Source organism: Fundulus heteroclitus, unplaced genomic scaffold (genome assembly GCF_011125445.2).
Source record: "Fundulus heteroclitus isolate FHET01 unplaced genomic scaffold, MU-UCD_Fhet_4.1 scaffold_140, whole genome shotgun sequence".
NCBI classification, from domain to species: Eukaryota; Metazoa; Chordata; class Actinopteri; order Cyprinodontiformes; family Fundulidae; genus Fundulus; species Fundulus heteroclitus.
Window position 1 is genome coordinate 288,632 of NW_023396552.1, and position 16,730 is coordinate 305,361.

General features: G+C 41.9%; 1 protein-coding gene across 1 annotated transcript; it reads right to left on the minus strand.

Annotated features, from left to right (window-relative positions):
• Positions 1–4,273: 4,273 nt before the first annotated feature.
• On the minus strand, positions 4,274–16,136 carry zdhhc11 (zinc finger DHHC-type containing 11). Its single transcript, XM_012862698.3, has 11 exons — positions 15,951–16,136; positions 13,594–13,812; positions 9,730–9,908; positions 8,338–8,439; positions 8,105–8,229; positions 7,866–8,021; positions 7,655–7,773; positions 7,530–7,579; positions 7,384–7,447; positions 7,197–7,275; positions 4,274–5,600 (listed from the first exon to the last, which is right to left on the minus strand). The coding sequence occupies exons 2-11, from the start codon at positions 13,810–13,812 to the stop codon at positions 5,461–5,463; spliced, it is 1,233 nt and encodes a 410-aa protein (XP_012718152.2). The 5' UTR covers positions 15,951–16,136; the 3' UTR covers positions 4,274–5,460.
• Between the last annotated feature and the right edge of the window lie 594 nt (positions 16,137–16,730).

Sequence of the window (16,730 nt, forward strand, 5' to 3'; positions counted from 1 at the left end):
GTAATGCTAGTGTTAAATGAAGCTTCTGTGTCATCTCTCAGTCGACTGAAAATGGGTCCTTATTGGGTCTCTCAGTGAGATGATGATCCAAAACATTTCGCCAAATCTACACAGAAATGGTCCAAAGAGAAACTGTAGGGGTTTGGGAAATGGTCAAAGATCCCCCCCCCCCCCCACCACCCCTCTCTCCCTCTCTCTCTCTCTCTCTCTCTCTATCTGTCTAAATGTTGCAGAAGAAGACTGGATGCTGTGCTGTTGACATAAAGACATAATGTTCATTTGTAATTTTGTGAAAACAATTATGCTTAAACATAGAACTTTCCTACATTTCCCCCCGTGTGAGATTATAATACTGTAATAAAGGATGGTTTTGTGTTAAGGCTTTTTGGACATCTTTACCAGGGGTCCCTGTAAACATAGGCACATCTTGTTCTCCATTCGTCAAGCTCATATAGGAGGGAGGGGAAGTATTTTTCCTTTTTTTTTTTCTTCTTTTTTCATCCACACATAATTATATAACTACCTACACAACACGACAGCTCGGCGTAAAGGCTACAGCATACACGGCCGGGCATTATTCAGAAACTTAAACGGTGTTTACTGCAGGACCCTTGACTGCGGCTCATCGCGGCTACGTTACTGAATATGGCAGCAGCTGCTGGAGACTGAAGAGCGTCTGCGAGCGTTTTTTTTTACAAAGGGAAACATGTTACGTAAACGTGCAAATGTCAGATTCACACAGAGTCCACGTGATCCGTTTGTTATTGTCAGCCACATATACGAGCCTGCCAATGCAAAAAAAAAAAAAAAAAAAAAAAAGGCAAATAAAAAACTAAAAGAGAAAAGACAGCAAATGCGCACAGGGACGACCGTCCTGGTGGCTTCAAAAAAGACTCTTCTTGCGTCACAAAAACAGAGTAAAGAGAGTAACCTGCAATCAGCAGCGTGTGTGGATGAATCATTTATGCCAAAACAAGCAGCGTTGGTACCGGAGGAAAAATCATAAATACCGTCTCGGTCAGCCAGTGACGTAATCGTCCAGCGCTCCCCGTCCAGCGACTCAGAAAATCATAATTTTGCGCGTCGACCAGGAGCCCTCGTTGATCTGTTTCCTCCCCCGCTGCGTGCGCTCAGGTCTGCCCGATGGTTCAATCCCATCCGAGATGCTGAAGAGAAACCAGGCCGCTGATTGGCTGCTGCCGCCGCCGCGCGGCGAGCTGCTGTCCGCCTGCCTCTCTGTTGTTGTTATTGTTGTTATTGTTGGGAAATCTGCGCTGCTGCAGTGAAACAAGCATGATCTAGGATGTCAAACCTGCGGAGGGCTTTATTTAAAAAGCATTTACAATTAAATTAACAAGCGAGCAGGAGCGCATTGAGGAAAAGAGAGATGGATGAAAGGAGCCAAAACAGGAGACAGCTGCAATGAAAACTTTGTATGTGTTCCAACCCCTATTTGGTTTAATCTGAGCGGCCATGCGGTGTGGGAGGCCACAGGGAATTTTCCTCAGAGGCTCCCTTTATATTTCACAATGTACTTCTTCCAGTGGCTGAAATACTGAGAACAGATCTGGCCTCTGGACCTTAACTCTCTAGATGTCCAGCGCGCCCAGGTTGTTACGCAATCGCAATGGCTGGGCATGGATGGGGGGCATGGAGGTTATGTAATCCCTGCAGTCCTTCTGCTGAAGCATCGTTTCACAGTTTCTCAGAGATACTGTTTAAAGGTATGCGGCAGGAAGTGGTGAAAACACATTCAGAGAATGGTGAATCATGATGAAAGCAGACCCTTCAACAGACGGCAATCACCGATGACACAGTTGGCTGCTCAATCTGACTCAAACGCGCCACCGTGTGGTCAAATGAAAGCACAGACCCACAAGTGGACTGAATAGTTTATCAGAATAAAGCTATTCTTTATTGTCCCTCAGTGGGGAAATGCAGGTATGCAAGCAGCAAAGTGACGACCAGTTTCAAACACACAGATTTACACATATCTAAAAAAAAAAAAAGAAAGAATAAAAGACTGTGAGGACCAAATTTGCAGAGTACATAAAATACTTTTTTTATTTATCAAAAACACAGATTCAGCGGAAAGTGCAACTGAGTAGGATCATTAAATGTACGCATAAAACCTGCTTGCATATTTGTGCATTTAAAACAACCGATTACAAGAAGTGGGAAAACGGTGCAGATAACACCAGAAATGTAAAGAAATGATTGAGTTTGAGCTTTTTGGGAAGCAAAGATACAGTGAGAACGCTTATTTGTGCACCGAAGATGCAGCAGTGGGATTCAGTTCCCGTTTTAATTTCTGTACAGCTTGATGATTATGATTTAAAGCTAATGTAACATAAGACAAATGAAAAAAAATATCTTATTGCAGGAATATAAGCATACTTAAAAGTATTTTCATATACTGTACAGCATATTCACTCAGTACTTGGTCGTTTTACCATCACTGTATGATGGCTCTTGAAGCTCTGGCTCCAGCTTAAGGCCAAACCTTGGGAATCATGGCAAAACACCTGAATAGGCTTTGCTTTACAATTCCCTCAAAGCTGCAATTCTTCATGGTATGCACTTTTCTTCTATCATACATGTTCCTTCCACACAACCTTCAAAACTTGCTTGTATACAGGCATCCTTGAGCAGAAAGCTTCACCTTTTGTGGCTCCCTCAATGAAGGACGTCATAGACCTTCTGCTGGATAGCTGTCAATAGTCCTCCCTATGATTGTGTTAGCCCAGAACATTTTAGCATTCAAATTCCTTTGAGTAAAATTGGATATTAGATGAGCAATAAGCTCATATATTTAAATTCTAATGGAACCTAAATTTTGGGGTGTCATTTACCGTAAACCAGAATTGTTAGCAGAAAGAAATTAATCAGAAATCTCACTCTGAGCGAGCTATACGTTTCACTTCTTCTGTTGAATTATTGATACACATGAAACATTCCAAAGTATTCTAAATTAATGAGATTGACCAGTAGATGGAGCAAACTGTTCACTTGAAAAAAAGGCATCTAGTCAATGAAATCATAACCCAGAAATGCTGACAGATGTGCAAACACTTTTGATTTCCAAACCTTTAAACTATAATATCCGATCCACGTCAGGTTTTGTCTTTTTGTGGTCAAGATGACCATGTCTTAAATATGCAAACAAAACATTTTTGTCAGAGTGAAAAATCCACATTAATCTCCGTTTGGTATTTTTTCTGCTAAAAATTTAGGCCGGTAATGTGCAGTAACAAATTAAGATGCTTGTTTGTTTGTGTTTGCGTGCAGAGATACCCCTCCGCCCCAACACTTCTAATTGTTTCCAGCTGATCTAAGATCAGGTCATGAAGGTAACAGTTCCAGGAGGGCAGGGCAGGCATCTTTCCAGACAACAACCCTCTCCAGCTCATTCTGGGAGATCCCAAGGAGTTTCCAGGCCAGAAGGGAACCAGTGAACACACTGCAATTAAATACTCTGGAAATTTTGTTAAATCTAAGTGGATAAAGGAAAATAGGTTCTCAATCCTTTCCAGTTGAATATTTGCCCTCAAATTTCAGCTTTCTGGAAACTGGAAAAAAAAAGATAAATATTAGTCAGTGTAGTAAACGCACAAAGATGCGGCATATTGTGTGTCAAGCAGCCTTTGCCTTCTTTTAGCTTTTTCATCTATTGGTAAAACATGTTTATTTATAAAGTGATAAATAAAAGTGAATTCACACCAGTCAAAAAAATAACAGGGTCATTTTATTCCCTTTCCGAATTATTTTGAAAATGTATCATCAAATGTTTAAATATTTAGGTATATGGATTACATACAAGGAGAATGAGTTGCAATGAAACAAATTATTCACCTTTTAAAAGATAAGGCATTCACAGCCAGCTGTATTATAGGTTTCATTCAACTTAAGATTCGATTCACTCTAAATGGGCCTACTCATAAATGCTTTGATGCCTGGCACCCTTTTAAACTAAATGCTAAGAAGATTTACATGTAATATGTGAGTGTGTGGGGGCTAAAGTATGTCCATTATATTTATGCATTTGTAAAATCATTAGTGTTGTTTGTTATATTTAATGTCTTTTTTTTCCCTAAAGCTTTCTTGCTGTTGTATAATTTTTTTTCCTTCGGCATGGATGGGTTAAAAAAACGTGAAGTGTTGTATCTGTTTACTTTTTTCGTTTCCAAGTTGCAATAAAAAGACTTTGAACAAGAAAAGATTTCTGCCCCCATAAATCTGTAGGAATAAAGTTTTAAGAAGGGCATTTATTTGATCTATGTATGAATTAGGCAGATAAAAAAAACAGCTTTAAATATTTTATTCATAGTTAAAAAAAATCACAGCACAAGTAAAATAAATAAAAAGAAACAATCATTCATAAAAAATATTATTTTTTTGAAAAAAACTTTATGTGCAATCTGTTCAACAACAAGTGAAACCGTGGTTTGAGGTCCAAAGCATCCTTCGTCTATATTCAGAAAACAATTGTGGTTTCATGAAACATTTACCGTATCCAAACAGAGTGCTGGTTAGAATTATTGGCACCCCTAAAATGTAACCATTCATAGTGGAAAACCTTCAGAAAAAAAATAATTTCACCTATTTTGTGCAAATTATGATCAATTGGACAGACATTTTAAAAGTACTTAAATATGACCAACAAAAAAGGCAACAGAAGTTATAATTTTACTTCACCGTTTAGGTTTATCAAAACTTATAGAAAAACACCCAATGGGCCAAGAGATTCCAAGCGAAACGCATGGAAATCTATTTTGTTGTGCAAGCAGAATTTAATGTTAGGTGTAGTGTTGAGAATAAAAGAAAAAAAAGGAACTGCTGGGGAAATTTGGATTGATGGTTTGGGTCGATGGCCTGTGATGCTCACAGAACCAAAAGGGCTAGCAGAGCATTTAAAGGCCAAAAGAGAAAAATGCAACCAGTAAGTAGCTGTTCTTTTTTTAAAGATACAATTTAGAGGCTATGGTAGACCTTTTTAAGAACTGGGTGCTTTGGGCAGTGAGGATATTTATCATCATGCAACTGAATCTGAAGTAAGGGTCTTAACTCGTTTAAAAAACGGTTGTCTGAAACCAGAAAGGCCACATTATTACAGTCCTAAATAACAGAAATGTCTTCCAAAACTTCCCTTAGAGCTAAAATCCAAACAATAATCTAAAATTCATATAGCTCTCATGAACCACCACATGGTATAGCAAGTCGAAAGTAAGACTTTTGTTTCAGAAGTTCTCCAACCAAGTCATGGTGACATGTGCAAGGCTTAAAAGTATGATCATATTTTATTTATCTATCCTGCTTAATGCCAAATCAATATAGTTGCTATTATTTCTGAAGACAATCACCTATCTAGGTATACACCGCTGATGTGCCAATAATTCTGACCCGAGCAGTAACTTGTTCCTGAGAGCAAAAGGTCCTGGTCCATCTCTTTGCAGACATCGGTCAGTCTTTAGCGGGATCCTGAGCCATAACTGAGCTGCCCAGTGGGTCCTGTACCACAGGAATGGACGTTTCACCAGTTCCCTGGTCTTCTTCGCTCTTATCAGGCTTCTTACTTGTGATGACACTCATAGAAATTGCCCCTTGATGACATAAAACACAGAAAGTAAGAAACTGATCTTAGAAAAAAAAAATTGTTTTTCAGTTAGTTTACTAATTTCTATCAAAATGCACTGCTAAGAACATTTAGAGTTACAACACACACACACACACACACACCCTAGCCAAATAAAAAGTCACCACCTGGATTTAACTAAGCAAATAGGTACGAGCTTCCCATCAGATAATTACTGCATGGACTATTATGTTTCAGCTGGCAACAAGTTATTTAACCCCAACTGGTGCAATGGGTTGTTTCTCATTTCTTCAACCACCATGTGGAACGACACATCCCGTGGTCGTGGAAAAGATGTCAGCCTGTTTCAGAAGGGTCAAACCATTGGCACGCATCAAGCAGAGAAAACATCTAAGGAGAATGCAGAAACTACCAAAACTGGGTTAAGAACTGTCCAACGCATTATTAAAAACTGGAAGGATAGTGGGACCCATCGTCTTCGTGGAAAAAATGTGCCCGGAAAAATAATCCTGAATGATCGTGATCGGCGATCACTTAAACATTTGGTGAAATCATATCGAAGAAAAACAACAGGAGAACTACAGACTATGTTTAATAATGAAAGTAGGAGCATTTCCACACGCACAATGTGAAGGGAACTCAAGGGGTTGGGACTGAACAGCTGTGTAGCCTTAAGAAAACCACTAATCAGTGAGGCTAACCGGGGGAAAAGGCTTCAGTTTGCTAGGGAGTATAAAGATTAAACTCTGGAGCAATGGAAGGGTGTCTTATGGCCTGATGAGTCCAGATTTACCCTGTTCCAGAGTGATGGGCGCATCAGGGTAAGAAGAGAGGCAGGTGAAGTGATTTACCCATCATGCCTAGCGCCTGTTGTACACGCCTGTGTGGTCAGTGCTATGATCTGGGGTTGCTGCAGGTTCAGCAACAGTATGAGCTCAAAGAATGAGGTCAGCTGACTACCTGAATGCACTGAATGACCAGGTTATTCCATCCATGAATTTTTCCTCCCTGATGGCACGGACATATTCCAAGATGACAATGCCAGGATTCTTCAGCCTCGAATTGTGAAAGAGAGGTTCAGGGAGCATGAGACATAATTTTCACTCATGGATCGACCAGCACAGACTCCAGACCTTAACCCTGTGGAGAATCTTTGGGATGTGGTGGAGAAGGCTGTGCGCAGCGGGCAACTACCACCATCAATGCAAGATCTTGGTGAAAAATGAACGCAACACTGGGTGGAAATAAATCTTGTGACATCGCAGAAGTTGATCGAAACAATGCCACTTCGGATGTGTGACTTGATCAAAGCTAAAGGCGGTCCAATGAAATATGTGTGTGACCTTTTTTTGGTCAGGCAGTGTGTGTGTATATATATATATATATATATATATATATATATATATATATATATATATATATATATATATATATATATATATATATATATATATATATATATAGATAGATAGATAGATAGATAGATAGATAGATAGATAGATATATAGATTTATATAAATATATATAGATAGATAGATAGATAGTTATAGATATATACAGATAGATAGATAGTGTGTGTGTACATTAAAAGTCTGATACTTACTTGTGTTATTCTCTGTGGGATTTTCTGTCCCATAATTAAAACTATTCTCTTTCTCTGCAGACGTCTTAAAGTTTTCCAGCTAAACAAAAAAGAGAAAGCATTTTTAATGCAACACAATGGAGCCCTTTAATGCATTACTTTTTTTTTTTTTTTTTAAGAAAAAGGAGATAGAAGTCATTACTGTTACCTCTGTACATATAGACTCTGACAGCCTGCTGGAGAGTGGACTCGTGTTTGGAAAGTTGAAGAAACTGCATAAAAGTCAAAACATTTATGATTTTTCTCTGTAAAATGTATCCAAGGATTCTCTGGGGAGCTGTGACGACTCATTACCTTGGACTCTGTGATAAGGCTGGCTCGCAATCATTTGATCCTTCGTGGCTCTATAGCACAGGAGGCGCTTTCGTTACACGAAGGACGCGATCCATGTGATGAGTAAAACTAAAGAAAGCTCCTACCTTCTGAGTGCTGCTATGAGGTTTTGAAGGGCAGGAATTTTTAGCTTCAGAGTCTCGTTTTCTGGCTTCGTTCTGTCGCTTCCTCTTGACATAATCATACGTACTTATGCCTTTATAAACTGTGAAGCCACCAGGAAAACAGTGGGGCGAGGAAATGGTGAGTATTCCTGACAAGGGGAGGAAGAAGGGATCCAAAGGAAACAGCACTTACACAGGTAAAGGTGAAATCCCAGCAGGTGAGTGAGCAGCAACAGGCAGACGGTGCAGAGCATGACCGTTATGAAGGCTAATGTAAGGAGACCAGCTGAACTCGTCTCCACTGGAGCTAAAGGTAAAAACACCAGCCACGTTGTGTTCCCCAGCATTGCTTTAAAAAAAAAAAAAAGACCGTGTGAGTTTTAACATCTCAAAACCATAAAGTCGGCGCCACGCGAGCGACGTGACACCCACCGTCAAACTGTGGCGCGGTCCGCAGAATGTGCGGATCCAGGTAATGTTGAACAAATATGAACAAGATGACGACAAGCAGCATAAAGACCGCGAGGATGGCAGAGACGAGCGCCCCAAAGAAGAACCTGAAAGATGCAAAAACTGAGTGCATGTGTAGCATTACTATCTTTGGATTTGGAAAAAAATAAAATAAATACAGCAAGATCACCGTTCCATCCAAATCATGATCTTACCAGTAGTTCCTCTGACCCACGCAGGTGTTCAGCCATTTGCAGTGGTGATCAAAGCCTTCCACGCACTTGTTGCAAACTCCACAATGTTTCACTTTGGGGCAACTGCAAGACAATTACTTTAGCTCATTATCCTTCATTTAGTATTTCCTGACAGCCGAATGTGAAGTAATTGTCTGGTATGTAGGCATTTCACTTTGAATGTTTAGTTTCTGTATATACACGTCCCCTTAGTCAGTGTTGTGCTTTTACTCCCACCATTCAACTTTTGTCTCACTAGTGAAGGCGTTTTTCTTCTAAATGTCTCTGATCTCGACTGTCCTGGGCTGCAGCTGGCAAACAGAACTCCTCCCGATGATCTGCAGCCTGGAGAAGGTTTGCAAAGGACCACATCCTGCTGGTTCTGGGTGAAGGAGCTCCTGCTGCAGATCGGTTCAGGGATCTGCTGCTGCCAGCTACAGTCCAAGACGGTGGAGAGGGAGACCATCTGCAGAATGACTGAAAACGTACTCAGAAAAGGTAAAAGGGTAAAACGGTTATAACAACAATATGAGAGACTATTTTAAACAGCAAAATCAAGCATACAAGGCTGTGCAAAAGTGTCAATACCCCTTAGACTTTCCCATATTTTGTCATGTTACAACCACAAACTGATTTGATCAGCACAAAGTAGATCGGAATTGTGAAGTGGAAAGAAAATAGTAGATGAATTAAGCCTTAAAATAGGAAAAAAAAGTGCTTTCAGTCTCGTTATCTGTGATGCCCCTAAATAAAATCTAAAGAAACCACTAAACCTTCAGTGTGGATTTATTTAGCAAACAGAGTTAATCTGTGTGTGATTTAACCCGACTATACACGCAGCTGTCCTGTGAAGGCCTCAGAGGTTTGTTTAAAGAACATTAGTGGATAAACAGAATCATCATGACCAAACCACAGCGCAGACAGGTCAGGGTTGTGGAAATGTTTAAAGCAGTTTTAGGTTAGAAAACAGCATCGTCGTTTCTGACAGGGAGGATGGGGGATTGAATACTTTTGCAGGACACTTTGATAGTTGCAGTGACAGCCAGACTAAATGGCAGAAAATTCAACTAAGGAATAATTATTTAGATTAATGCATGGACGGTACATACTTGAGAGCTGATTCACACGTAGTTTTGAGATTGTATCAAGGCAAATTCTGCAACAAACTGATAGGAAAACGCTTCTGAGGACTGCACATTTAGCTAAAGAAAGTATATATTGCAAAAAACTGAGCATTTGTTTATAGATTTTGTAGCACTAAGACCAGATGTCTGTTTACAACGACTAAAAATGTCAAGCTAGGAAGCATCTAATTCATCTTTCATCCTTTCCAACTGTAAATCGTTGTATGACATTAGAAACTGGGATACCTACACCTTAACATCACAGAGGTAGCAGTGAAGGTTCTGGATGACATGTGCTTGTTTTGCCCGGTCAAAAAGAGGCAAAGGGCTGGAATAGTTCTTTTTGGCCCGAACGCTGACATCCGCCGGATCTATGGTCACAGTGGCAATGTTAGTGAAAAAATGGATAAAAAACGATACGCCCGAAATCTGAGAAAAAATAACAGTTAAGGGAAATGACAACGATGACAGAGGACCGCAGCAAGGTATACAAGAAACCAAAATAAACAAGTTCTACACGAATTAAGCAAAAATATTAAACTCTGAAGCTGAATCTAAGGCAGATATTTCCACCGAGAGCTGGCTGGCAGGAAGGACAGAGGAAAGGGCACAAGGAAGGAAGGAAATAAGGGAAGAAAGGATGGAATAAGGACAAAAGGTAGGAAAGATAGAAGACGGGGAGGAAGGACATAGGAAAGAGGGTAGAGGGAAGGAAAGGGACAAGGAAGGAGGGAAGGCAGATACAATGGAAAAACAGAAGAAAAAATGCAATTAATGATAGAGGGAAGGAATGAGAAAGAAGGAAAGAGAGAAGAAATGATAAGGAGGGAAAGAGAGAGATGGAGGAGTTAAGGAGGGGCACAATGAATGTCACAAGAAGAAGAAAAGCGATAAAAAGGGAGCACAAGAGAAAGGTATGAAGGTAAGATGCTTGGAAGGAAGAACATGAGTATAGGGGCACAAGAAAAGAAAAAAAGGGAAGAAAATACGGGACAGAGGACCAAAACAGCCCACAAAGATGAAAAGAAGAAAGGAAGGAGACAATGATGAGAGAAATTACACAGTGAATTGATAGAAAGGAGGAAGAATACAAGGGTGCCACTGAAAGTCTGGAAATCAAATGCTTTTCCCATCTTCTCATCTTTTTTCTCCCTAAACTTAGAGACCTGGAAAATGTGGAAATCATTTCTCACTTTTCTGCACTTTCCCAGCCCGCATAGAAGACAGGCTATAAAACAGCCATCTTTGCTCGTCATAAAATTTATTAAAGCGACCCTCTTTATGCATCACATTATTCACATAAAAGGAGCACAATGTAAAAGCATCCAGCCATCATTGGGTGTTTATTTAGGTAAAAGCAACCTCCAGTTTAACTGAATAAATTACATGCTCCTTTACCTGTTCAGCAAAACAACGCTACCCAAAGCACATCCTTGACAGGCTGCCGGTCCGTGACAACGGCAGCTAGAAGCGACACGCAGCACCGCACACACACTCGTACCTAAGCACAACGGAGAGCTGCCACTCAGCTGCATGTTTCTGGGCTGAGAGTTGATGCTGGAGCCCAACAAACCCTGACCCTTAAATTATAAGACCCAAAAACATCAAATATATAGAGTTCCACACCACAGGGACCAGTATGTGATTGATTCCTTCCTTCCATCCATCCTCCTCCACTTATCTGAGATTGGGTTGCTTGGGTAACAGGTCCAGGAGGGAAACCGGCACCCGTCTCCTGATCCACTCTCCAGCTTATTCTGGGGGATCTCAGGGTGCTCCCAAGCCAGGGGGGCTAAATAATTCCTCCAGCTAGTTCTTGGTCTTGCCCATGCAAAACACAAGATGTGAAATAAAGGAAATTCTCATTTATAAATGTAGTTTCCTTTGCATGTATTAATTTCTCAGTGCTTCCTTGAGCCTTTATGCTCTGGTACTTAACTACCATGAACCCTCAATCAGTTTAGTGCCTTTGTCGATTATTGGACGAGAGCTCTACCGCTCGCAAACATGGGAAGAAGCTAGAGAACCTATGCAGTCACCGGGGAAGGCATGAAAACGCTACACAAAAATCGCCCCTGGCTAGGATTTGAACCAAGGACCTTCATGCAGCAAGGCAACGGGGCCAACGGGTGCAACACTATGTGGGTCTGGTGTAAATTTCTTACCAGATAATCTGTTTTTATCCTAGATCCAGGAGAAATCCAGAGGGCATTAAAGAGTAGCCCCAAGAAACTGGGGTGTCCTTGGAAAGGTTCCTGATATAGAAATAAATCTTCTAAATAAACTGGGCCAAGATGCGGGAAAATGAACATAAGCAGAGCAGCACATCTAGAATAGACGTGACCCTCAAAACCTCAAAAAAGCAGATACATGATTTGCAGGACGTTCAATGGGAAAATTTATTTTGTGCTTGAGGACATTTGTTAACACGATGACACACAAACAACAACAACCCCCAAGACCAATTTGGATGTATTAATTGATTAACGGATGTATTAATTAGTTTTTGGCTTTTTTCGCTATAACCTAAACTGCAGCCTCAGCAGGATTCTTGAGGGGGCATGGGAGTTTGCCCAACCAGTCTTCATGTGCTTTGTGGATCTGGAGAAGGCATTCGACCGTGTCCCCCGGGGGATCCTGTGGGGGGTACTCCGGGAGTATGGAGTACCGGACCCTTTAATAAGGGCTGTCAGGTCTCTGTACGACCGGTGTCAGAGTCTGGTTCGCATTGCCGGCAGTAAGTCGGACTCGTTTCCGGTGAGAGTTGGACTCCGCCAAAGTTGCCCTTTGTCACCGATTCTGTTCATAACTTTTATGGACAGAATTTCTAGGCGCAGCCAAGGTGTTGAGGGGATCCGCTTTGGTGGCCTTAGGATCGTGTGTCTGCTATTCGCGGATGACGTGGTCCTATTGGCTTCATCAGGGCGTGATCTACAGCTCTCACTGGAGCGATTTGCAGCCTGGTACCCGGAAAAGGGTAGAGTGCCTTCCCCGGGTTGGGGAGGATGTGCTGCCCCTAGTGGAGGAGTTCAAGTATCTTGGGGTCTTGTTCACGAATGAGGGGAAGATGGAGCGGGAGATCGACAGGCGGATTGGTGCAGCGTCTGCTGTGAAGCGGGCGCTGTACCGATCCGTTGTGGTGAAGAGAGAGCTGAGCCAAAAGGCGAAGCTCTCGATTTACCGGTCGATCTACGTTCCTACCCTCATCTATGGTCACGACCTTTGGGTCGTGACCGAAAGAACGAGATCCCGGATACAAGCGGCTGAAATGAGTTTTCTCCGTAGTGTGTCTGGGCTCTCCCTTAGAGATAGGGTGAGGAGCTCAGTCATCCGGGGAGGACTCAGAGTAGAGCCGCTGCTCCTCCACGTCGAGAGGAGCCAGTTAAGGTGGCTCGGGCATCTGGTCAGGATGCCTCCTGGACGCCTCCCTGGTGAGGTGTTCCGGGCACGTAGCACCGGGAGGAGGCCCAGGGGAAGACCCAGGACACGCTGGAGGGACTATGTTTCTTGACTGGCCTGGGAACGCCTTGGGATTCCTCCTGAGGAGCTGGCCCAAGTGGCTGGGGAGAGGGACGTCTGGGCCTCCCTACTGAAGCTGCTACCCCCGCGACCCGACCCCTTGTATGGTGATGGCTGTGTGAAACAGTTTTCCATTCATTATATATCTGTTCATTATAGCCACTATAACTGAAGGCAAAAAATCAGGATTTTGTTTTTAGAAATCTAATATCAGAGCTTGCCAAGTTGATTACGGGCATTATTAAAAAGACGCAAGCATTGCACACGGTGTTAGGGAGATTTGTCAGTGATCGTCGTTCTTCAGCCTCGGATGTTTCCGTTAAATTATCTAGCGTGTTGACATCATGCACTGTTCATCGTGCAACAAAAAGACCACTGAACATGCCGTTCCAGCTTGACAGGGAGCACAGTAAAGGAGACAGAGTTGTGTATGTTCGGTATGACTGGAGGCTATACAGACAGGCTCCACAACAAAATCCTTGTTTGGGTTTGTCTCTTTCCCCTCGCGGCCCAAACAAACTCTTAGCTGAGTCTAACGTTTGTTGAATATTCAAATAACAGAGAACCGCAGCTGCAGAGAGGGCACTAAGGATACAGCGTAGCTCACGGCGCTCCACGGCCGAGGCAGGAGCGGGACGTAGATCCCGAAGGTGACTACGGCCAGGTAGACGTACACCAGCCACCCCACCACTTGCAAGGGCTGGGGGGGCCACGACCACCCGTTGATCCTAGGGGTCTTGGAGGGGACCAGCTCGCTCTTGCTGCTGCCACGCGCGGGAGAGGTGCGTCGAAACCTCCGGCCGAAGCAGTTCATCTGGACAGTGGGAGAGAGGAGAATGAGCGCAGGACTGTGGTACATTGGCATGTCCCCGATCCTGCAGAGCGTATAGGCACATTTGCTGGGGAAATGAGTTAGGAAAATGAGCCGCTGATAAAGACGGCGACTGTTTAACTGGCGACCGGTGGAGCTTGTAATCAGACCCCTGGTACTTTCAGCAACCTTAGGACCGGAGCAGGCTCTAGTCTGTATTCAGCAGATGCAATAATAAAAAGAATGGGAAGCACAAAGATAAAAAAAAATAGAAGTTAAAGAGACTAATCATTGGTGGATAAAACATGTACACTGAAAAACACAAACCGAGCTGGACGATGATTAGGTTTTCACAGGAGGATTTAAAAGTATACCAACAATTCTGCTTTGTGTTTGGGTTCATGAACTAACAAGAGGTAGAAGGATTCCAGCCGTCATTACTAAATGTTATCAATGGGCCAGAGATCCAAACTTTTTCTTTGATTGCCTCCATCGGAGATCAACAGGAGAAATACTGAAATAACGCACTGTCATCAAAACCAAGAGCTTCCACAGTTTCAGCATCAAGCCGATCAGCCGCCGTCAGTAAATATTATGCGGGTCAAGTAAATTTCTTTAGATAAATTTGGATCCCCTTTTGCCGTATTCAGTTCACTCTTCCTGCTCTCCGTCTTGTTCTCTGGCTGCCTCAAAGATTCACAGACGTGTTATAGAAAACAGTTTCTATTCAGATGTCCCCTCCCCCCATGTCTTCATTATCCGTGTCTTCACTTAAACACCTCACAGATACAGAATAAACAGCTAATGTTGAGTCTTCTTCCCACAGTAACAGGGTTCTCACTCAAGACTTCGGCTGTCAGCACAGCCTGGGATCAATTAGTATTAACTGATGGTGCATTAACTGACTGGAAAATGATAGGATTTCTGAGTTTCTGAGAGGCCATACCCTTGTCAGAGCTGATCATGGAAAAATTTGGCAGTCACCAGCCCATTTCTTGCTGCATCTCTAGACTGGTACTGCAGATCCATGCATGTTAGGATTAATAATCATCTGTCCACAATGATCATTTGCGGGTCAGGGTAACAGGTGATGCAGCAGTCGTTGGGATTTGAAAAATCGCCTTGATGGACCAGATTGTACTCATTTTTTTCTTCTTTTAAAACGTTGCTCTCATTATCGCTTTAGCTCTTCTTTCACAATGAAACATTGTTATTCCAATCTGCCACAGTCTTTCTAACAAACTACTTCCACGGCGTTTGCTATTTCAAGATTTTCCTGAGATCCATGCATTGATCTCTTGTTTATAATGACTTGTGAACAACTTTTGAGGAGGAATTTGATTTACAACATGCTAAGAGGGGGGGGGGGGGGGGGGGGGAGGGAAGAAAACAAGAAAATAATAAATACACATAATCCAAAGAAACTGAGCAGTTGCCTCATGCCTTGTGTGACGTCATCAGAGGTGTCTGCGAATAACATCTTGTATTGGGGGGTAGATTTTTATCTTGATTCATTTAAAACAAAATAACCAAACAAACGGATAAACTAATTATGGGTGAAACTAGTTCTGTGAGGAGAGTTTGGTAGATTTTACATACTAGGTCTTGCAGGTAGCTTTAATAGCAGAGCAACAGGCTGTCAGAAAGTAAAGTGGCATCAAAGAGGATTCATGAGGAGATGGGTTGTGGTCTCATTTCCTTGTCAGATGAGGGTCTTATTCTATATCTTTACCCTCGTGAACTCACAGCAGTAACTGTGAACGATGATTTATCTATTTAGGGAAGTGACACAATATGTAATTAACACTTGAAGAAAAGCAGCTGACCCAGAGGAAGATTCACACAAAGTACATCCATGTTTCAAAAACCACACCGCCTTTAAACCCACTGGAATTGCACAATCAGGATTTGATAAAAATAACGATCGTTTATTTATTTAGACCATTAAATGTTTCCTATTGAAATATTCTTACTTGACCTCCAACCCAAAAAAACCCGCTTCTGGTTTTTTTCCTTTGTTGGGCTGCACACGTCAATGTTTTAGACACAAACATCGTTGTTGAACCCCTCAGAAAAACCTCCAAAGTCAACAGAACAGCTAATTATTTATTAAACCTGTAACTCATATATATACTACTCACCTTTTCCCGGAAAAAAACAACAGAAAAAGCGCTTTCTTTCCAAACGCAAACGGAGATTTCCACCGCATAATATCCTTTAGTTTTTTTTTTTTGGTTTTTTTGTCGGCCGTGCAGGTAAGTTGCTCTCTTTCACATCGTGTAAAATCGCACACAATCAATTAGAAATGTTGCACAAAAAAAAAAAAAAAAGAAGTCTGTCTGGATTCAGCTTAAAGCTTTCTTTCATGCCCTTGTTTAGTGAAGGACGCGCAGCCGAGAAGTTGAATCAACTCACTCAGCAGGTCTCAGGCGCTATGGTAACTGTTCTTGGCGCGCATGCGCGAGGCGCCTCTTCTCGTCATAACCCAACTTCTTCATTTCAGTCTTTCTCCGCTGACGTGATTATTTCAGAATAATATTTTTGGATTTTTAAACACACACATGTGTTTTTTTGTGTTGTGAGAACAAGAGAAAACTCCATATATGAACACAAGAGACTTCTGCTTTTAAAGTTAAAGCTCCCTTATCATTTCAGCGTCATCTCCTCTCTTACGCCACATGCAAATGTGTGCAGCAGAAACGGTTCAATGCTTTCACTTCCTTTAAAAGACAGACACACCAAAAATAAAGATGTTTTGTTTTTATTATTCAAAGACGCCCGAATCGGTTTAATCTGTAGGCGTTCATAAGCCTCTACATCTGCTTCCTCACCATTTCTCATCGACTGTCTGTAAATATACTATATTTATTCCTTGCACTTTTAACACTGAATCCAAAAATACTTCCACACAACAGAAATGC